General features: G+C 45.6%; 1 protein-coding gene across 3 annotated transcripts in view; it reads right to left on the bottom strand.

Moving 5' to 3' along the window:
* SPTLC2 (serine palmitoyltransferase long chain base subunit 2) overlaps nucleotides 1–23,794 on the bottom strand; it is a 138,184-nt gene that overhangs the window by 89,143 nt on the left and 25,247 nt on the right. For all 3 annotated transcript variants that reach the window (XM_053283134.1, XM_053283133.1, XM_053283135.1), the window contains exon 2: nucleotides 7,843–8,037. In XM_053283134.1, coding sequence (XP_053139109.1) covers nucleotides 7,843–7,968 — 126 coding nt within the window. In that variant the 5' untranslated portion in view covers nucleotides 7,969–8,037. The remainder of the gene's footprint in view (nucleotides 1–7,842; nucleotides 8,038–23,794) is intronic.

The following is a 23,794-nucleotide window of genomic DNA, read 5'->3' as shown; positions in this document are numbered from 1 at the left end:
TGCCTTTTAGGATCAACCATCAACTGTAAAGGATCCAGCAGTCAAGAAATACGCCACAGACTAGCTCTTGGTAGGGCTGCAATGAAGGCCGTGGAAAGGATATTTAGATGCCATGACGTGTCTACACCTACAAAGATTAGAATCGTTCGGACAATGGTTGTTCCCGTGACACACTATGGATGTGAAAGCTGGACTTTGAAGAAGCAAGACAGAAAAAGTATTGACGCTTTTGAACTTTGGTGCTAAAAAAGACTTTTGAGGATACCACGGACAGCCAAGGGGGAAAAACAAATGGATCACAGAACCAATCAATCCAGAATTTTCACTTGAGGCACAAATGACCAGGCTCAAACTATCATACTTTGGACGCATTATGCAGAGACCCAGCTTCCTTGAGAAATCCATAATGCTGGGGAAAGTTGAAGGCTAACCCTGGAGAGAATCCATCTATGTGGTCGCTAAGAGGTGACACTGACTTGACAGCACTTAATCACAGATGAGTGGATGATCAAAGTCATATAATCTCTTGTTTTCTCGTTCTGGTTGCATAACAAGTATAGCAGACAGCTCTGAATTATTCAGAGAAATATATTTGGACTGAATAAGAGGTTTCGGTCTGTTGTACCAGTACAACCCTAATCAGGAATGCCAGTTCTTGACTTAGTGGAACTAGCTAGTGTAACTTCCCTGGCACTGACAGCAGCTGACTGGATATCAGCCGGACTGAGAGGGTTCGTGTGCTCCTCCCTCTCCTTTTGCACATGCAAAAAGGATGCTGCAGTTTGTTAACCAGCTGAAGTAATCAGCAACTCACAGTTTGAAGTCACAGCTTATAACATTAGATCACAGGAACAGCCCTGCTGGATCAAGCCCAAGAGCCCATCTAGTCCAGCGTACCGTTTCACACAATAGCCCACTAGATGCCACTGGGAAGCCCACAGGAAAGAGCTCAGGGCATGCCCTCTCTCCTATTGCTACTCCCCTGCAACTGGTATTGAGAGGCAACTTGCCTCCAAGGCTGGAGGTGGCCTATAGCCCTCAGACTAGTAGCCACTGATAGACCTGTCCTCCATGAATTTATCTAAACCCCTCTTATAACCAACCAGGCTGCTGACTGTCACCACATCTTGTGGCAGAGAATTCCATAGGCTGATTATATGTTATGTTAAAAAAGTATTTTCTTTTGTGGGTCCTAAATTTCTTGGCAATCAATTTCATGGGATGACCCCGCTTTTAGTGTTATGTGGGAGGGAGAAACATTTCTCTCCATCAACTTTCCATTCACACCATGCATGATTTTATAGACCTCTATCATGTCTCCCCTCAGTCTTTTTTCTAAACTAAAAAGCCCCAGATATTATTAGCCTTGCCTTGTAAAGAAGGTGCTCCAAGCCCCTGATCATCTTGGGTGGCCTCTTCTGCACCTTTCCCGTTCTACAATGTCCTTCTTAAGATATGGTGACCAGAATTGTATGCAGCACTCCAAATGCAGTTGCACCATAGTTTTGCATAAGGGTATTTTAATAGTAGCAGTTTTATTTGCAGTGCCCTTTCTAATGATTCCAAGCATGGAATTGTTTTTTCTTTTTTTCTTTTTTATTGCAGCTGCCGCACACTGAGTCGATACTTTTAATGAGCTGTCCTCTATGACCCCCAAAATCCCTCTTCTGGTCAAGCACTGACAGCTCAGACCCCAACATTGTATCTAAAGTTGGTGTTTTTTGCTCCAATACGCATCACTTTATACTTGCTTACATTGAACTACATTTGCCATTTTGTTGCCCACTCCCCCAGTTTGGAGAGCTCCTTTTGGAGCTCCTCACAATCTGTTTTGGATTTCACTACCCTAAATAGTTTGGTGTCATCTGCAAATTTAGCCTCTTCACGGCTTACCCCAACATCTAGATCTGCTTGATCCAGCTTTAGTCAATTAACTCACTGCAGTTCCCCAAATTCACAGAGAGCCACTGTAGTGTAGTGGTTAGAGTGTTGGACTAGGACAGGGGAGACCTGAGTTCAAATCCCCATTCAGTCATGAAACTTACTAGGTGACTCTGGGCCAGTCACGTCTCTCTCAGCCTAACCTACCTCACAGGGTTGTTGTGAGGAGAAACGTAACCATGTACACTTCTCTGGGCTCCTTGGAGGATGAGTGGGATATTAAATGTAAAAATTTATTTATTTATTTATGTTATTTTATTTTTACATTTCTATACCGCCTTTCATTAAAAGAAAACCCCAAGGCGGTTTACAAAAATTAAAACATATAATAAAAGCAATAAAAACATCAAGCAATAAAAACATCAAGCTAAAAACATATAAAACAGGCATAAAAACAAGACAACAGATAACAGATAAAAACACAGAGAAGCCGCAGTAAAAACAATTATGTAAAAGCCTGGGTAAAAAGCCAAGTCTTTAAAAGCTTTCTAAAAGCCGTGATGGAGTCTGAGGAACGAATGGCCACTGGGAGAGCATTCCAGAGTCTAGGGGCAGGAACAGAGAAGGCCCTGTCCCGAGTGCACGAAAGCCGGGCCTCCCTCATTGTGGGCACCCGGAGCAGGGCCCCCTCAGATGTCCTTGTCAATCGGGCAGCAACCCTTGGGAGCAGGCGGTCCCTCAAATACCCCGGGCCCAAACCGTTAAGGGCTTTAAAGGTCAAAACCAGCACCTTGAATTGGACCCGGAAACGAACCGGCAGCCAGTGCAGCTCTTTCAAAATGGGGGTGATATGTTCCCAACGGGCAGCTCCGGATAACACCCTTGCTGCCGCGTTTTGCACTAGCTGCAGTTTCCGGATATTCTTCAAGGGCAGCCCCACGTAGAGCGCGTTACAGTAATCCAGCCACGACGTGACTAAGGCGTGGGTAACCGTGGCCAGATCTGCCTTCTCGAGAAAGGGACGCAGCTGGCGCACCAGCCGAAGCCATGCAAAGGCACCCCTGGCCACTGTCTCCACCTGAGCTTCCAAAAGCAGAGCCGGGTCCAGTAGTACCCCCAAGCTGCGTACTCGCTCCTTCAAGGGGAGTGCAACCCCATCCAGAACCGGTAAAATCTCCTCATCCCGATTGGCTCTCCTACTGACCAACAGTACCTCCATCTTATCCGGATTCAATTTCAGTTTGTTAGCCCACATCCAACCCATCACAGCCTCCAGCCCCCGATTCAGGATATCCACCGCCTCCCTAGGATCAGATGACAAGGAGAGATAGAGCTGAGTGTCATCCGCATATTGCTGACAACTCAGTCCAAATCCCCGGATGACCTCTCCCAGCTGCTTCATATAGATGTTAAACAGCATGGGGGACAAGACCGATCCCTGCGGGACGCCACAGGCCAACGGCCACGGGGCCGAGCAGTAGTCCCCCAGCACCACCTTCTGGACCCTCCCCTCAAGAAAGGACCGGAACCACTGCAACGCAGTGCCTCCGATTCCCATACTCGAGAGGCGGCCCAGGAGGATACCATGGTCGATGGTATCAAACGCCGCCGAGAGGTCCAGCAGAACCAACAGGGACGCACTCCCCCTGTCTAGTTCCCGGCGTAGGTCATCCACTAGAGCGACCAAGGCAGTCTCAGTCCCATACCCGGGGCGGAAGCCAGATTGAAAAGGGTCCAGATAATTCGTATCATCCAAGACCCTCTGCAGCTGGGACGCCACCACACGCTCCATCATCTTGCCCAAAAAGGGAAGGTTAGACACTGGTCTATAGTTGTCTAGGCTGGAGGGATCAAGGGAGGGCTTTTTTAATAGTGGTCTTACCACCGCCTCCTTGAGGCACGATGGCATCCTGCCCTCCCTTAATGAAGCATTAATGATCACCTCCATCCATCTGCCTGTCCACCCCCCCGGCAGCTTTTATTAGCCAGGAAGGGCAAGGGTCAAGAGCACAAGAAGTCGCCCGCACACTGCCCAGGATCTTGTCCACATCCTCAGGCCGCACCAACTGAAAAGAATCCAACACAACGGGACCAGATGGTACCAAAGGCACGTCTGCCGGAACTGCCAAAACTCTGGAGTCCAGGTCAGCACGGATGCAAGCGACTTTATCTGCAAAGCGACAGGCAAACCAATCACAAAGAGCTGTAGATGACTCCTCCCCCATTGTCCGGGGGTGTGCGTGGAGCAAAGTTTTCACCACATGAAACAGCTCTGTTTGTCTGCACTGAGCAGACGCAATGGAGGCGGAGAAAAAGCATTTCTTCGCTGCCCCCACCACCATGGCGTAGTCCCTAAAATGGGCTCTAGCCCGTGTTCGGTCGGATTCGTGACGACTCTTCCTCCAGCGTTGCTCCAGCCGTCGCCCGAGTTGCTTCATCGCCCTAAGTTCCGAGGAAAACCAAGGAGCAGAACGGGCTCCACCAAGCCAGAGAGGGCGTTTAGGAGCAACCGTGTCAACAGCCCGGGCCATCTCTCCATTCCAGAGATCAACCAAGGCCTCAACAGGGTCACCAGCTCTGGACACTGGAAACTTCCCGAGGGCCTTCTGAAATCCAAGCGGATCCATAAGCCTCCGGGGGCGGACCATCTTAATCGGCCTACCACCCCTGCAGAGGGCAGACGGAGCAGTCAAACTAAACCCCACCAGGTGATGATCTGTCCATGACAAGGGAGTGGTCTCAAATTCCCCCACCTCCAGATCATTTATTTCCCGGTCGGCAAAAACCAGATCCAGAGTGTGTCCCACCACGTGGGTAGGGCCCGATACCAATTGAGACGGGCCCATGGTTGCCATGGAGGCCATGAAATCCTGAGCCGCACCCACTGGGGGGCCTCAGCGTGGACATTGAAATCCCCCAAAACAATAAGCCTGGGGGAACCCAAGGCCACCTCCGAGACCACCCCCACCAGCTCAGGTAGGGAGACTGAAGTGCAGCGGGGTGGTCGGTACACCAACAGAATCCCCAGCCTATCTCGGAGGCCCACCCTCAAGGACAAACACTCAAAATTCTGAGATTGCCTGACCGGGCACCTGGAAACGGGGAGAGTCTCTCGAAAGATGACTGCAACGCCTCCTCCCCGACCCTCGAGGCGGGGCTGCTGCACGATCTGGAAACCTGGAGGACAAAGCTGAGAGAGACCAACCCCGCCCAGCGCATCCAACCAGGTCTCCATCACACATACCAGGTCAGCACGCTCATCCACAATCAGATCGTGGATGAGAGATGTTTTTGCGTTAACTGACCTGGCATTCAGCAGCAGCACCCTAATCCTCGAGGGAGTGTTCTCAGAGCTCCCTAGGGTCAGAGGATTGGGAGAAGGGCCGGAAAAAGAAACAGGCCTCAATTGCCTGGACCAATTTCCCCTGTAACGGCCTGCCCAACTCCCACCGCCATACCTCCCTCTGCCCGCTACCCGTGATATTGCCGCCCCCACTCCAGACCCACTTTTTTGCTCTCCCAGACACATCTCCCCAGACTAACCCACCACGGCCTCTTGGCTTAATAAAAACCAGAAACCAGGCTTATGTAAACTCCTGCTAGCTTCTTGATTAAGGGAAGACAGATCTTCAGGCAGAAGGAGAGTCGAAAATAAATAAATAAGATAAAATAAAGATAGAAACAGGGAGCTGTGATTTGTGTTTAAAGTGCAAGCTTTCAGGCTGCTTCTCATGAGCCTGATAGGGAAAAGTGGAATGCATAAAGGCATGAAAGCCTGTCATGGATTAGCATTATGTTTGAACCTCAGGGTGTTCTCCCTTCATCCATAAAGCCTGGGCACAGATAGTTTAGGCTTTCACAGAATTTCTTATCTATTTAATGAAATTATAGTAATGTTTACAATAAGCTTCAAATGGTTTTCTACACTTGTGCCAAATATACAAAGACCACTTTTAAGACAAAGGATTCACAATTTAGTTAGTTATAAGAATGCCGAAATAAGCTTCCTTGTTGTGTTTCACAGTGGCATTTATTTAAGTGTCAACTGGCAAGTTTTTTTTTTTTTAAGGCAGCCAATACCTCAAAACTGATTTTCAGCAAAATCAGTACCAGTCAATGTGTCTCATTTCCGCCTTTTGCAGGCTGCACATAGAGAGGTGTTTTGAGTCAGCCAATGGAGTCTGATATTTTCCACTCTAACTCCTTTGTAATAAAGAATATTGAGACATCAAGCAGACGTTTTGAATTTCAAAATGAAATTAGTAAGTTGATGGGTTTGGTTAACACACAAGGTGTGGTTTCCTCTGAAAAGTTGTTTTAAGTTGACATAGTTGATTAGAGTTAAGTCTGCCAAGATGGAGAGGCAGAATTGTGCTAAACATTGCTCATGCAAGTGGCATGGTAGCATGGACAGCGTAACATGCAAGCCATGAACCCAAGTAAGTTAGGAGCCTCTCTTTTGTGAAAGGGCGCCGGAGGGGGCGGGGCAGAGTCACAATTCAAATTTTTCCTTTCACAAAAAGGAGGGGTGTGTATGTTGCATAAGACCCCTTGCAGTGTTATACAAAATTCCATGTTCTACTCACGTAAGCCATTTTGCGCAAGTTTGCCCCGGCATACCACTGAAACCAACCCTTACTGTACACTGATGAGAACATGGATAAGACACAGCTTACTGATAATTAATTTACAGCAACAACATTCAGATAGGTTTCAGAGAAGCATCTGCAAGCAACCAGCTAGCAGATTGCATTCCTCCACTTGTTCTCCCTCTCACCTTTAACAGCCAGAAAATATCAATCAGATCACCTCATTTTACTCTCAAGAACCTTAGTGAGTGATTTTAGAGTGCAGCCTAACAAATAATGAAGCTGTAAACTTCATTTACAAATCAACTGCCTTATATCAAGTCAGTGGGATCATCTACACTGACTGGCAGCACTGCTCTGCTGTATTTCAGGCAGGGTTCTTTCCCAGCGCTTCCTGGAAATGCCAAGGGTTAGACTTGGTGTTGGGATTTTGCCATAGTGTTGTCTCAGTTCTTGTACTAGACATGCTTGTCTGTATGTTTTGTCTCTATGTATTGGCTTGGGGGTGGAGTCACGGTTTGTCAGCTTCTTACTTGCTGTTTTGAATTTCAAACTGAGAGGTTCCCTCTCTCTGCATAAGAGACTGTTAGTTTATTGTTTTCTTAGCCTATGATTAATTAGCAATAAATATCAAACTCTTGTTTCTCAGTTAGAGTTGCTTCCTGTTTAACTTATAGAGCATAAGTAATTTCTCTGCAGCACTTGGTATCTTCTACAAACAAAGCATGTGCACTTCCATCAGGCTATACTGACCAAGCCTTTCACACAGAGCACTATTCAAGCAATAATACTCAGGTACTACCAATTTCAAGGGCCCTATCAACCTAAAGAGCCACTTTAAGTAGCGCAGCAAGGAAATGCTTGACTAACAAGCAGAAAGTTGCCGGTTCGAATCCCCGCCGGTATGTTTCCCAAACTATGGGAAGCACCTATATCAGGCAGCAGCAATATAGGAAGATGCTGAAAGGCATCATCTCACACTGCTTTGGGAGGAAGCAATGGTAAACCCCTCCTGTATTCTACCAAAGAAAACCACAGGGCTCTGTGGGCGTCAGGAGTCGAAATCAACTCAACAGCACATTTTACCTTACAAACCTAAAGAGATGATATAGTTGTTAGACCCATTCAATAAGCATTCACTAACATTTGAGCGCATCCTTGAAATCATATCAATTATTTCCCCACACACTTGTCTATCTCCTCCAGTTTCAAGTCAATCCGTCCTATGATCGAGTTATTCAAGCCAAAAACATCTGCTTAGATTAAAAAATGACTAGCCACTTACTAACACATTTGCCTCCCTCTTCCTGCAAGGCTCAACCCCAACAGTTTCCCTCAAGCAAAGCTGATGATTGCATCAGCAATCAATTACCTTTTGTTCATCTCTTTCTGTTGCATTGTGACATTTCTCAATTTTCCAATATCGCAGAAAGTCTCGAAGGTATCCAAAAAGAGTAAGGACGCCATATCCTACATAAGTCAGTACAGCAACCAGCATCGGCGTTTCCTCAAATGCTTCATTGAAGGGTCTTTTATATAAGCCGCCATTGTGAGCAATATGATGATTCTAGAGGAAGAGAAAATATATTAGAAAGAGAAATGTAATGTAGGAGCAATCATTTTCTCAAGATCACATTAAAGACTTCTTATATAAAAAAACCAATGTCTTCCCTGAAGTCATATGGGAGCCTCTGCCACTACTACTCCTACATCAGCAAGGTTCTTGCTTCTCTATGCCCTTGCTGCTCTCATATTTAACACAATAGCTCAATTCACATATCACACCAAACAGTGGTTTGTGCTAACAATAATTCCAAACCCACATATGATTTGAACTTCCAAATGTACAACGGGTAAATCATAGTTGAGAGAGGCTTGTTTGCTTTTGTCTGACATTTACATGGTCATATTCATGATTTCCCTCCCATCTCTGCAGCATAGCAGTCGCTTGTAGTGAACCAATGATCCTAACTTTTATTTGCAGATTCAGACAAACAGCAAACCACAATTAGCACAAGCTCAAGAAAGACATCCTTACAATCTAATTAAGGAGTATCCATGATCCACAGCTTCCAACACTGAAATTTCACAGACTTTAAAACACAGGACATTTGCACAAGTCAATTTAGCAATTTTTTTCCTGTTAGTCAGATTGCATAGGCATATTATCAAATTACAAAACCCAAACTGGAGGGAACCTTGTGCACCATCTAGTCCAATCTCCTGCTCAGTGCAGAAAATACAGAATGTTTATCACTACTGTACTTGATGCAAAATATGGAGGAACGAGGTTAAGCCAATAGAGTGGTCAGAGGACAATTCCCTCGGTAACAGAATCACCATTTTATTTTTTTCTTCAGTGACTATAGCCATGAGCAAATTTTAAAGTTGAAATTATATATATATATCTACAGGCAAGAGAAAATCTATTCTAAGTCCATGTTTTTAAAAAGCACTTAAATATTACAACAGTGTCTGAAATGTTCAAAATATGTCAGTAACTGAATCATTTTTGGACAACCTTTTTCTCACTTCTTGACTTTTTACCCCTGTAAACTACACTCAGTGTTCAGAGTTTTGCATTCATTATTGCTTATCTGCGTATTTTAATTTAATTTAATCAGAAGAAAAGCAAACACAGGTCATGGAATCACCTCGATCAGTAACAGAATTGTGTTGTGTTGCTTGCTAGCCATCAAGGCTACTTTCATTCCTACTTAAGAAAGTCAACTTTATCTTGCAGGTAATGTAGACATTTTACCTTGCAGCAATGTGGTCAATGGTCCTTATTCAAAAACTGCCTGCATGGATAGGCGGTGGCAACAGCACTCTTTCAACCAATAATATTCCAGAAAAGGATGCAGCATCATGTTGGTGTATCCTTTCTCCAGCACATTACTGTGGCAGGGGAGCTAGGAATAGCTACCTTTGAGGGCTGCTTTTCTTCTCCCCTCAGTAAATTTATCAGTAAAAGATTGCAACAGGCAGTCATTCCCCACTCATCCCAGTAATGAAGGGAGAAAAGGATGCAATAGCCTCCCCTGGAGCACTACTGGCTGGAGAAGAAAGGTGGTATGTTTAAAGAGTGCTGCTTCTATGATTTCCCTTCCCCTGCAACAGCCTGCTAACTTGTCAATGTTACTTCTACTCCCCACCACCACGGGAATAGCTGCCCCATAATCATGGGATACACCCCAGATCTCCCCATCCCCAGACACATTGTAAACCACTCTCACTCAGGACTTCATTAAAACAGAAGCCAAGCTGTTAAATGCACACCCACATGCAAATTCTTGGGCCAGCAGGCAGGGCCCTCGCCCTTGCTGTCTCTCAGAGTGGCTCCCGCAAAGGGGTGACCCGCCCCTTGGGGGTCACCTCTTTGGTGGCAACCCTGACGGTGGCGAGCCCGCCACCACTGGCAGTGCCCTAAATAGCTGGCTCTGGGCAGACAGTATCCAGGAGACTGCCAAGTCACTCCCTGGACCCCACTCCTGAAAAGCCTCCCCACAGCTCAGCAGCCAGTCCTAGGGGAGCAGACAGAAGACAGTGGGGGCAGAAACAGACATCCTGAGTGTTCAGGTGTTAAACCTAAACATTCAGGATGTGCCATACTTGAGAGTTTTGGAATATTCTGCTTTTGTCATGAAGACAAAATATGGTTCAAGTTATGGACAAGTATGGTAACCTGGGACGGAAGTTGTGAGTGGGTGCGAGATCTGCATGCCCAGCTCAAGGGGTCACATTACTATAAGAAAAGGGCAAGTACAAGCACCAAGCCAACTATTTTTGTGAGCAGCAAGTTGTTTGCCCACTTTTTTACCCTGTTGGGCAACCCCATTCAAGCAGGAGCCCACTAAAGACAGGGGTACTGTCAGCAACTCTCTCTGCGGAGGAAGTTGCGACATAGCCTGACATCTATTTCTTTGTTCCGCAATTACCAGCTGCCCCTCTGAGACCCTTTATCAACCTGCAATTTTCCCTTCAACACTCCCAAGCATTATACACTCACATACCTGACTTCTCAAGGAGACCTGGTAAAGATGTTTTCAGCTGCCTGTCTGAGTTTCCTGATCTCCATTCAATCCCTCTCCCTCTATGATCCAGCTTGCCTGAATCGCCTTTCATCTCCCTTTCTCCCCATGCCTTTCCAGCCATGCCCTCTCCTCCCTCCAGGACTTTTAAGAATGTTTATGCGTGTTGCCAGCCATAGTACTGATACCACACGAATTCAACACATAGTTAGTTATGAGTAAAGTAAAGTATACCATTGAAGTGGTAGAATACAGGAGGGGTTTATGAGTAGCCAGGATTTAACAAATTGAAATTGCTCAGAGTATAAACTGCCTTATGTTATCACTGAATTCAATAAAACTTTTAAAGTTTTCATACAGTCATTGCTCTGATTTTGTTTCACCCTCCTGCCAGTTCGATCCATGAATCCCGTACAAAGAACAATAGAGGCAGTGTTGTCAGACTCTTTTCACTCCTGTGTAGCTCATGAGCATATGCAGAGCATAAAAGTGACTTTGGCACACAACACAGAGGGATCCCAATGTCTATCATCAACCTTCAATTGAGCTGGGTTGATAAAGATTGGAACCAATCAATACTGATCATTTTAGTAATGCAAAGACTTTTCTACTATTTAGAAGTCTAGCCACCTAATGGTGCAGCGGGGAAATGACTTGATTAGCAAGCCAGAAGTTATCGGTTCGAATCCCCACTGGTACCTATATCGGGCAGCAGCGATATAGGAAGATGCTGAAAGGCATCATCATCTCATATTGCGCTGGAAATGGCAATGGTAAAGTCCTCCAGTATTCTACCAAAGACAACCTCGGGGCTCTGTGGACACCAGGAGTTGACACCGACTCGACAGCACACTTTACCTTTACTATTTAGAAACACAACTGGTACATGTAATAAGAGCAACAATCATTTGACAGTTTAAATTACAACAATTTTACATTGTCTATCAGCAACTAAAGCACCCCTTGCATTAGCTTCTCAGCACAGGCCAACTAACTAGCAGGACTATCACTAAATGCAACTTGTGGTGCACACAGGAATGCGGACATATTTATTTCCTCCAACTTTTTTCCTATTTATCTACAGGAGAGAATTTTAATTCTTCAGGATTTTAAATCTTCCCTCATAAAAGCACACTTTAAAGAACACCTCATGATGTACATGTAAGGAAAAGCAATTTTTAAAAGGACCACTCTTCAAAAGGTCAAATGGAAGATGTAAAGAACTGTTTCTCCAACAAATATCTGGGTTTTTTTACACAAGCAGGCAATAGATATGGGTAGCCAACATAATTCTACTTGCAAGCTTCAACCAATAGGATAGTTTCTAATTGAGCATGGCACAACTTCTGCACTACCGCCAGCAGTTAGAGATTTGTCACCTCACATGTCAACAAGATGCTCCTTTTTGAAGCCAAGAGTATACAAACAGGAGAAGAGTAGATTCCAGAGTAGAAGTAGAGATTGGCAGCAGTGTTCTCTCTAATCCTTTTTATCTGTGTGCGGAATGAGTTTTATTCTGGGCAGCAGTATCAAGGCAGTGTTTGTGCACCTGCATTCAGAGTGGGCCTTCCTGATTTAACCTGAGCAGATCTAAAATTGACTGAGCGGACATAAAAATGTGTGAGCACACACGTGTGCACACCTTAGAGCTAACACTGAACACAAGGCTATTATACTACACAACTATTAAGTGGTTCTTGCAGGGTTGATATGGACTCCTGGTTTGAGCCAAATGCCTGAAGATGCTGTGCTTTCTGCAAATTTTGAAAATAGTTTTCTCAACATCCTATGTCAAGAATACTATTCATTTAGTAATGCAGGCAAATGCAATAGCAATGCTATTGCTAACATGAGCGCATTTTAATCTAGGTGTTTTAGAGCAGGGGTCCCCAACCCCCAGGCCACGGACCGGTAGTGGTCCACGGCATGTTTTTTAGTGGGCCGCAGGGAAAAACCTGGATGGGCGGGTGCCCGCTGCTTTTAAAAGATGGTGCTTGGTTAATTATGTGGAAGAACCTGTGAAATGGATGGTTCTCCGTAAGCAGGAAATGACTTGGGACAAAGTCAATGATTAGAAAAGAAAGATTGCTCCCCTTTCCGCCCCCGCAGACGAATGCAGCAGATTTCTCCCTATCCATTCTCGTGTGTTACTAAGATCCTTCGGTCGACTTGCAACAGGATACGTGAGGGTTGATTGTTCAGGTCTGGTGTAGTGATAGCGTGAGAGCTGATTGCTCAGGTACAGGTGTCACGAGTCGACACACAACAGCCTCGCCTGTGTGTGTGAAACTGAAACCGCGCCAAGATCGACTACTACTCGCTGTTGCTCCTCCTCCTCTTACTTTGCTCGCTGTTCTGCTCCTCACGGTGCGTAAGTGTATCAACCCAACAGTTGCAATACGCATGCGCTCATCAAGAATTGACATTCCGAGCTGGTAGCTTGTTGAGTGAGCAAAAAAAAGAGAGCTTGCTCTTCTCTGGCTTTAGCACTGTTCTGCTGGGAATGTTTTAGAAGGAGGCTGGCTTTGGTTAACTGAAATGGGCTTCAACACCCAACCCGTGCCCGCCCTGCCCCCCCGGTCCTTGAAAAAATTCTCTTCTATGAAACTGGTCCCTTTTGCCAAAAAGTTTGGGGACCACTGTTTTAGAGCAATGGAGTTCACTATAATAATAGTAACAACATACTGGTTTAAAAAGTATAGAATTCAGCCACTGGGGGGTAATGGGGGGGTCTTCCCCCTCCTGCCTCCCTCCACCAGGCCTTTTGCATCTTTGCTCTAGATCAATAAATAGCTGATCATTGAGGAGGAGGAGATTAACTGGATCTAAAGACCCCTGAAGAGCTTCAGACCTAACTGCCTTTAGCAAACCCTGAAGCAGTGTCATACATTTAGTAAACTGTTACTGAAAAATACTCATCTACTTTATGAATTTTCATACAGATATAATGCAGGCTCTTGACAAGAATCTTTTCCCCACCCCAACAGAATGGGCTAGAAACTACATCATCCCAGGTTCATCAGGGACTTATTCACTTCCAACATTCACATCAGGGCACCAAAATACTAAATTTATCTTTGTTCACCACTGAAACAGAAGCTTCAGAGGAGTAAGATGGGAGAATGTTTTCAGTCCTCTACAATCCACCACACACCTATTTTGTATTGCACTTATGACTGTGAATCCTCCAATACCAATTGGCTGAGCTTGTGCTTCTGAACGGTGGTTGAAAGTTAACTGTGCAGAGAGTACAACAGCTTACACTCCAGCTTCCTTAAGGGAATATAAAGTTGTCAGCGTGGCAGGGATTAAAGCGTCACCCAGCAGATGGAGAAATAAGGAGTGGGAAAAGATTCTAGGAGATAGGGAAACTAACAGGCCCAGAGACAAGGAGAATGAAGAAGAGGTGAGGCAGAGGACACAGAGGAAGCTGAAGGGAATGGCAGGTGATAAGTGAGGTTTGAGGGTCTCTGAAGAAAGCTCACAGCACTTCAAGAGGTGGCCTATATGCTCTGGACAGGAGGTGAAGTGAGGAGAGCTAGAGAGGCTGGCCAAAAGCCTAAAGGGTTCAGACAAAGGCCTGAAATGATCTGAGGAAATAATGGATGGTGCAGACAAGAAGCTGAAGAAAGGAGGAGTCAAGGAAAAACTACATAAAAAGCTTGTTGACATGAAGGGCTATGCACCATTGGCAGGAATCAAGTGCGCACGGAAGGTAGCCAAGGGAACACAGAGTGGCAAAATCTACTCCTTGAAAGGTACTGCAGCAACTAGAAGGGGACACTAAGGATCAAGAATAAGGGACTGGGCGGACTAACTTTCACCCATTGATTTGAACCAGAACAGTCTTCATCTGCAAGCTTTTAGTTTAGTAAAAACTTTGTTAAGGGCAACACAGAAGAGCGAGCCCTTCTTTTCAAGAATCTTCTCCTCCAAAAGCCAACTTAACACAGTCTCTATACTCATTACAGCCCCATATAGTTACAAACAAGGACACAGCTAACAAGGACAAAGCCATACATTCATTCCTTGCATTCTTCCTCCCTCCCCTTCAGATGTGGTCATCTCCCACATGTCATGCCATCCCAGATTTAATTGCCTTAGGCAAGCGTCGGGCCTCATCTCTTAACTACATCATAAAACTGATAATGTCCCCCTGTTCAAGGAGTGGAAAGAACTTCCAAAGTGAAGTCCTTCTTTCTCAAAGAAAATTACTTGGAGCTTTGCAGCAGGGAAAGAGACAGAAGCCACCCCTCCCTCCCCCTCACATACTCCTCTGCCACTCTGCTACTACAGTGCATCCAGCACAGATACTGCAGGGTAGGGCAGGGCAGAGACCTTCACACACTCCAGGAAATTTCACCTTTGCAAAATATGCATTACTTCACCTAACATCAGTAGCAGGAAAAGTGTTGGTTACACTCTTTTTCCCCTGCACTGCTCAAAGTATTAGCCAACATGAATTGGTTTTCCATACTGTGCACCTTTGAAATTAGGAACATTGGTGACCACATCGTCCCTTTGGAACAAATGCTGCTCTGTTGCTTGGTCTGCTCTTGGAATTTACTGCTCTTTGAGCAAACTAAACAATTCAAACCAAAATTTAAGAACTTTTTGAAACATGCAATACTATATCAGTAAATAATTTAAGCACACACTTTTACTCAGGCTTAGTAAAATGGAAGTCAACATTATTATGATCTTCAAAACATTCTGACTTGGCTCTTTCGTTCATGCCCATTATGTACATGCTGGTTGTGGCTGTGCAGCAATGCAAGAGATGGAAATGCATGAGAATTGGGCACAACACAACTGTAGAAATAGGGCAGAGATGGGGAAGCCCCTGGTGGTGCAGTGGTAAAACTGCCGCCCTGAAACCAGAAGGTTACAAGTTCGATCCTGACCAGGGGCTCAAGGTTGACTCAGCCTTCCATCCTTCCGAGGTCGGTAAAATGAGTACCCAGAATGTTGGGGGCAATATGCTAAATCATTGTAAACCGCTTAGAGAGCTTTGGCTATAGAGCGGTATATAAATGTAAGTGCTATTGCTATTGCTATTTAGTTTCTGAGCCTTTGCCAAACACTGGCCACAATTCCAAGCTTTAAAACATTTCTACCTTGTTTCCCCAATCCCCACAATTTGAGGCAGCTTGCAACTTTCATTAAAACATGATCAAAATGGAGAAACCATGGCAGCAGTAAAACATTCTTAGAAGTCAGCAGCCAAGAGTTTTCTGGAACAGATTGACTTTAGTAGAGAATGTATAACACCCTTACAAAGACAAGAACAACTCCTCTGTCTCCTCTGGAAGGTCTTGGGGCAATTACAGTAGAGGCTCTGTTCTGTACCATAGCTGTCATCACTCTGGGTGAGTAAGTCACATTGAAGAGGGCCCAACCTACATAAGGAATGCAGGTGAGGTAGCTAAGGGCTTTAACAGGTGTAGTGGTACGAAGTTATTTAAGGTTTTAAAGATAAGAAACCAGCAACTTTAATTGGGCCTGAAAAGTAACACACAGCACAACTGAACAACTTAAGAGCTTGGACAGTTGATCCTTACGATGACCAATGGAATACAATGCCCTGCTCCTTGCGTCATAGGACATATGCAACCCAAGAGTTAACAAGTCTGTTTAAAAAGCACTCCCAGGTAATAAACTAAGATTAAATCTATTCCACCAGTGACTTTGCAGTTCAAGAGCTAAATCATTTCTTCCCCCAAGAGAAATATGCCAAAAGAGAGAAGACTAAAGAGGAGTCAGTAGGTGGACAGATAATCTACATTCTTTTCCAAGTAGGGGTCAAATAACCACAGATTCAGGTCCATCCAACATGCTGCCTACTCTGACTGATGGTGTGGAGGAACAAAACCTAGACCTCTTATTTTATTTTATTGGTAAATAAATCCTTTCAAGTGAATTGTATTAGCAGTGATATTCCTAAAACTTGCAGTGACATTCCTAAAACTCTTCCTATTGTAAATAGTATGTATAAAATGCTTGCAAAGTCCCTGTGACACAAAGAATGTTGGCAGGGTCAAAAGTTCATGCCTAATGTTTTTTAGTTTTACATTAAGAAAGAACTGCTGGACATTTTAATTTTGGAGGAAAGAGAAATTTTGAAAAATGGAGGGTGTGTTACTTTGTGTTACTGGACAAGGGGAACTGAGAGCTGGGCCAACTTATTGTCTTGGACCGTTGGAACGAAGACTCCTGCTCACCTCATTGTTGTCTAGTAGTTAGGCCTGGTACAGGTATGTGTTTTGGAGTGAACAGAGATACAGAGGTGGACATCACCCTGGGGCAGCTTTACCAGTAGTGGTGGGGAATCAATGGATATATTTATTATTTATTTATTTTATTTAATACATTTCTTTACTGCCCAAAATGCAAGTTCTCTGGGTGGTCTACAAAACAATAAAAAAGCCAATAAAAGATTAAAACATTTCATCAATTAAAATTAAAAGTTAAAACTATTAAAACACAATTAAAACAATTAAAACAGTATCTAATCAACTGCAAACAATTAGTAGGCAAGCAATAAGGGAAGGAAGTTTAGAGATTTAATTGCTGTTTCCCTCTTCCAGCAGGCCTACTACCTCTACTGTGGAGAGCAATGCCACCCACCCACAGAACCTCACCTTATTAGTCTGTAATGCCAGGTTCGTTCAAAATAAATTTGGAGGTAGTCCATGACTTGATTTTGGATGAATGAGCTGACCTGGTATGTATTATGGAGACCTGGTCGGGAGAGGCTAATGGTCCAGTTTGGTCCCAGCTTCTCCCAGAGGGTTACTCCATGGTGGAGGTGAGAGGATGTGAGCAGGGAGGTGGGGTGGCAGTGGTCTGGAAGAATATAATCTCCCTTATCAGGATTCTTGTCAGAGATTTGGCCAAACTGAATGTGTATACCTAAGCCTAGGGACTAGGGATAGACTGGGACTTCTGCTAACTTGGCAAAGAGGCACCTTTTAATGTGGTGATTCTCTTTATTTAGCAGGGGGAGAGTAACTGGCCCTATCCACCCCCAGCACAGTACTTCCAGTGACTGTTGCTGGCATTTATCTTATGTTTCTTTTTAGATTGTGAGCCCTTTGGGGACAGGGTTCCATCTTATTTGTTTGTTATTTCTCCGTGTAAACCACCCTGAGCCATTTTTGGAAGGGTGGTATAGAAATCGAATGAATGAATGAATGAATGAATGGCATACCGATCACCCTGCTGCCCAGTGGAGTCTCTAATTGAGCTGACAGACCAGCTTGCTGAGTTGGCATTGGAGTCACCCAAGTTGTTGGTGGGGGGTTTTCATTTTGGGACCAGGTTGTTGGGAGCGGCTCAAGAGTTCATAGCGGCCATGACAACTGTGGGACCATCCCAATTGGTCTCTGGTCTGACACATGATGCTGGTCACACACTCGATTTGGTCTTTTGCTCTGATCACGGTAGTGTTCTGTGGGTGGGGGCTCCTGTCATCACCCCATTGTCATGGATGGATCACCATCTGGCTAAGGTAGAACTTGCAGCCACGGTCCACTTCTGCAGCAGTGAAAGACCTATTAGATGGGTCCACCTGAGGAGGTTATTGGATCCAACAGGATTCCAGGAAGCCTTGGAAGGGTTTAGGGCTGGCTCTGCTAATGATTCTGTTGATGCTCTGGTACAAAGATAGAATAATGAACTCACTAGAGCAGCAGACACAATAGCTCCTAAATGTCCTCTCCTACTTGCTTTAAAGACAGACCCATGGTTTTCAGATGAGTTACGGGAGCTGAAGCAGCGAGGTAGACCATTAGAGCGCAAGCAGAGGAAGATTCGGCGCAAGTCTGATCAGGTACAACACAGAGCAATTTGAAGACCTATGCTCTGGCAGTGCGGGCAGCAAAGAAACAGTTCTTTTGTGCCCACAGTGCTTCCGCAAATTCATGTCCAGCTGAGTTGTCTATTGCTGTGAGGGGACTAGTATGTACCCCCTCCTCGAACTATTGGTCACTTGCTGTAACTTTAATAACTTTTTTGCAGATAAAATCTCTCATATTTGGGCCAAGCTGGATTCCACAGCCACTGCCGAGTCTACTGTGGAGATGTCCAGCAACTCCTCTCATGGGATTAGATTGGATCATTTTCAGTTTGTGACTCCTGGGGAAGTGGACAAACTCCTTTGGACTGTGAGTCCTACAACCTGTTCTCTTGACCCTTGCCCAACTTGGCTTATCTCATCTGATAATCATGCCTGAAAGATCAGGTACGTAGCTTGGGAGTGCTCCTGGACCCAAAGCTCCCCCTGGTTTCTCAGGCTGAGGCAGTGGCCAAGATATGGCTGATATGTCAGCTACGTCCATTTCTAGAAGTGAATGGCCTTTAAAAAGTGGTACATATGCTAGTAACCTCCAGTCTTGACTACTGTAATGCATTCTACGTGGGGCTGCCTTTGTACATAGTCCAGAAACTACAATTGGTACAGAATGTGGCAGCCAGATTGGTCTCTGGTACAACATGAAGGGACCACAACACCGGTTTTAAAAGAACTGCATTGGCTGCCAGTGTGTTTCCGGGTGAAATACAAAGTGCTGGTTTTTACCTATAAAGCCCTTATCAGCTTGGGCTATTTAAGAGAGCGCCTCCTTTAGTGCGCCGGATGTAGAAACGTAAGGTGCATCACATGTCCAGATTATGCCAGAGCTTTTCCTTGTGATGCGAGGTGTTTGGGCAGAAGGAAGGTAAAATAATCTCTTGAGAGCAATGGAATACCATGTTAACCTTTAGTAAAAAGGTTGGGTTCAATTTCAGCACAGCTGCCTCAGGTTGGAAGAGACATAATTCCTTGCGAACCGAGAGAGCCCCTAGTTCCGAAACCCTGTGAGCCGAAGTAATGACCACCAGGAAAGAGTCTTGTATGAAAGTATCCTCAGTGGAGTAGAACTCAGAGGCTCAAAGGGCAGAGACGTGAGAGCATTCAAAACTTGTTCAGTTTCCAAGATGGAAAACGAGGGACCAGGGGTGGAGTCAGATTCGACACTCCCCGGAGAAATGTGCGGGTGCAGGGACTGGTTACCGGGGTCTGCGATGTCCAGTACCGAAGCCAGGGCAGAGACCTGTCTCTTCAATGTAGATGGCTTCAGTCGTAACTCTAGGCCTGATTGTAGGAAGGCCAGTACCTCAGGAACCCCTGCCGAGATGTGGTTGACATGCTTCCTACGAGCCCATCTTCAGAAGGCCGCACAAGTGGTTTGGTACATGTGCTGAGTAGCCAGGTGGCGAGAAACTACAATGGTATGTAGGACCTGGACATGGGTGAATGCATATCCCCTGCAGGCAGAGATGAGCTGTGAGCACTGCCATTATCTTCGTGAACACCCGTGGGGCTGAGGTTAGGCCGAACAGGAATGCCCGATACTGAAAATGGAGATTGTTGTATATAGCAATAGCAATTACATTTATATACCGCTCTATAGCCGGAGCTCTCTAAGCAGTTTACAATGATTTAGCATATTGCCCCCAACATTCTGGGTACTCATTTTACCGACCTCGGAAGGATGGAAGGCTGAGTCAACCTTGAGCCCCTGGTCAGGATCGAACTTGTAACCTTCTGGTTACAGGGCGGCAGTTTTACCACTGCACCACCAGGTGCAGTGCTGCACTCCTGGTGGTGCAGTGTAGGAACCTTCTGTGCTCCGGGAAAATAGGAATCTGCAGGGACGCTTCTGAGAGCTCCACTGACATGAGGAAGTCGCCTGGGAGGATCGCTTGCTTGATGGATTGCAAGGATTCCAGCCTGAATTTCCTTTTCCTGATGAATTTGTTGAGGCATTTGAGATTTAGCACCGCCCTCCAGGACCTGTCCTTCTTGGGTACCAGGAAAAGATGTGAGTAAACACTGGATCATCTTTGTGTCTAAGGAACGGGCTCGATTGCACGAATCTGAAGATGATGTTGGATCGCCTCATTCATCAGAAAATACTTTTCCATTCCTCCGGGAGCGCGGAGTCACATAGAAATAGTCATAGGGTGTTAGGGATAGATCTAGCGAATAGCCCCAGGAAACCATGTCTATCACCCAGGGATCCTGGGTTGAGGATAACCACATGAGGGCAAACCGCTGAAGTCTGACCCCTATGGGCAGGGCGTCATTGTCACTTATTAAAGTGGGTGGTAGCATTGGGGGCTCTATTTCCCTGTGTCCTGGACGCTCCTCTGAACTGTTGTCTCCATTGGTATCTCCTGGTGCCCCTAAAGTTGGAGTTTCTGAAATCTCTTGATCAGAAGGAGGAAGAGGTATGGGACTGCCTTTGGTTCTGAAAGGAATGACCGGGGTTGCGAAAACCTCTGTGAACTTCTCTCCTACTAGTAGGCATAGCCTTTTTATCCCTGGTCTCCACCCTAGGATCTACAGCAGGACTGAAAAGGTTAGTGCCTGTATAGGAAGATGCTGTTAAGGCAATCTTAGACTTAGAATCCACCTGCCATCCCCTGAGCCACAGAGATCTGCACAAAACTACTCCAAACGCCAAAGCTCTAGATGCTTGCTGGATACAGTCAAGGCCAGAATCTGCCATGAAGACCACAGCCTTGGTCATTTTGTTGACGCCTTGCCTCAATTTGGAATTTCCAGGGGGGGGGCTAACAGGGCAATCTGTTTGGCCCACAAAATGGAGGCCCTGGCAAAAATAGAGTTAGCTATGGCTGCCCTGATAACAGTGGAGGAAGCCTCATGGGCCTTTTTTAGCCACAGATTGCATTTCCTATCCACAGTAAACCTCAACTGTTCCCGGCGTTCAATATTCAAAACCGTACCTGAAACCATCTGCACGATGGGAGGATCTACCCGAGGTATTGCCAGCAAGGAGGAGATCTCGGGGACAGGGCATAGTGTTTCCTGAGGTAGGAACCAATGGGTCTACTGGAAGCTGGGCTTTGCCATTCCACTAGGACCACCTGCTTAAACAAGGATGGAAAAGGTACCAAGGCAGAAGGACCTGAAGCGGAAGGAAAAACACTCTTATCTAATTCTGACAGTTGGGACACATCTGCTGGAGAAACATTAAAAGCCCACTTTGCTTTGGATAACTTTTACATGACTGTTTCTATTGCTGCTTCTATGTGTTTTTATCCATTTATAGTTTTTATGCATGTATTTTATAGTTTTTTAATTAGATTTGTTTTATATTTTTAGCTTAATGTTTTTACGGTCATTTTATTGTGTGTTTTAACTTTTGTAAACTGCCTTGGGGTTGTTTTTAATGAAAGGCAGTATATAAATTCAACAATTAAAATAAATAAATAAGAGGACATCGAAATCAGAGGATGCAAAAAGGCGGGAGGAGATAGGTGCCACTGAGGCAGTTACATGCTCAGAGTTCCCCGTCTTCTCTTTCTGAGCCATCATGGTGCAGGGGCACTGGCAGATCAGAATGGGTGGGGTAGGGTTAGGCAAGAGTAGAGAGGGCTGGGATGGGCCAGGCAAAATAGAAGAGAACCCCTGGGCCACAGGGGCAGCCGGCTCTTAACACATCTCTTGGAAGTCTGGGTTGTTTTGGACCCCTAGCCCCAGAATCTGAGCTAGACAAGCAGTGGTGATGGTGTCGCTTGCGCCTATGCTACAGCGGCCTGGCCGCAAAGCATCGTTGTTCAAGAGGAGGAATTGCCTCCCTCCTTGGATTGGAGTCCGCGGAAGAGGAAGACAAGTGTCTGCTGGGGCGTGGCTGGCAGACAGGCAGTAAAGGTTGATGTGGCCGCAAAGGAGCCAACTGAGCAGGTGGCTGGGGCTGCATGAGCAGCGGCAGGCATTCCTTTTTTAAAGAAATCTTTCAGCCAGCCAGCTACATCGGGTGGGAAGCAGGGTGGATTTGATTTAAATCAAACTGATTTAAATCACGATTTAAATCACTAGCAGGGTGGATAAAAATCAAAAAATCCGATTTAAATCAAAAAAATCCGATTGTTTTGATTTAAATAGGATTTTTTTGATTTAAATCGGATTTTTTTTATTTTTATCCACCCTGCTAGTGATTTAAATCGTGATTTAAATCAGTTTGATTTAAATCAAATCCACCCTGGTGGGAAGTGGGGAAACCGGCCCCATAGGAGGGGGAGTGGTGCTACTCGAGGGCCCCCTGGCCGGCAGTGCGACCGATGGCAGGGCAGCACCCGACTCCGCATTGCCTTGGTCCTCCGAGCCTGCTAGCTCACTGGACACACCTCCTTTCTCAAGGCAGCATGGGCAGTGTGCAGGGGGACTGCGCAGATCAGCCGGTTCCCCCTCAACAGCAACCACAGGGGAGCTAGATCAAGACGCCAATGAATCACCCAACAGGTGATGGTCTTCCTTCCCCTATCTCACTTTCTGTTCTTTGAGCCACGGTTTCATCTGCTTACACACGGCCTGGATCAGCAGGCGCTCACTAAGACAAACAGAAGCCAAAAGCTTCTTTGCCTTTTTCATTTTGCTCCCATTAGCCTCCTTACTGTGCCTGGACTTCTTGGAAGCCTTTCTAGGCGACATGAGCTGGCTCGGTGCCAGAGCCTCCGCCAGAGCGGGAATAGGCACACCAAAATGCCCCCCCCCCCCAGGCTGCCAGTAGATCGGACTGCAGAGCTCGGGCAGGATGATCGGGAAAGAGGGATCCCTCCAACAGAGAGCCACCAAGCACTTCTTCGGTATGGGCAAGCTCCATGCTGGAGACTGGAGCCAATAGGGAAAACGCGGAAACCAAAAAAGACCAAGGCTAAAATGAGAGTAAACAAGTCAATCCGCCAAACTGTAAAATGAAAAAAAACTATTTTAGAGGTTTGGAAAAATAATCAAAAGGCCTAGAGCAAACTCCTTCCCGCCTTTGCACATTCTACAGAAGAGGGTAGGGCAGGGGGGTGGGGAGAGAGACACAAGGCAAATAGAACGCATTTGGAAGAGCAAGAACTCTCAGCATGCGAGCCTCAAGCAGACAGGACCGGAACTGGGGATGGCACCCTCTGGCGGGAGGAACTAGCCTTAGTTGATTTCCGGCCTGTCTCAAGCATGCTAAGTGACTAATCCTACATTGATGAGCTCCAGTACGGGGTGGGTGGGGAAGGGATTTTTTTGTGTACATAAGCAGCACAAACATTTAGGCCTAACCTAACCTTTCACAAGGCATTTTGAGATTTTTTTTAACTTCATCAACTGACTCACCAACTATTGATCAAGTAATAGTCAAGTATTTAAAGCATCTATTTTTTAATATCAGACAATATAATGATCCAATGAAAAAGTAGGCTACCACGAGTGTTCCCTCACACATGCATCTGCTCACAGATTTT

The sequence above is a fragment of the Hemicordylus capensis genome, chromosome 1 (genome assembly GCF_027244095.1).
Source record: "Hemicordylus capensis ecotype Gifberg chromosome 1, rHemCap1.1.pri, whole genome shotgun sequence".
Taxonomy (NCBI): Eukaryota; Metazoa; Chordata; class Lepidosauria; order Squamata; family Cordylidae; genus Hemicordylus; species Hemicordylus capensis.
This window is presented reverse-complemented; position numbering and strand designations above follow the sequence as displayed.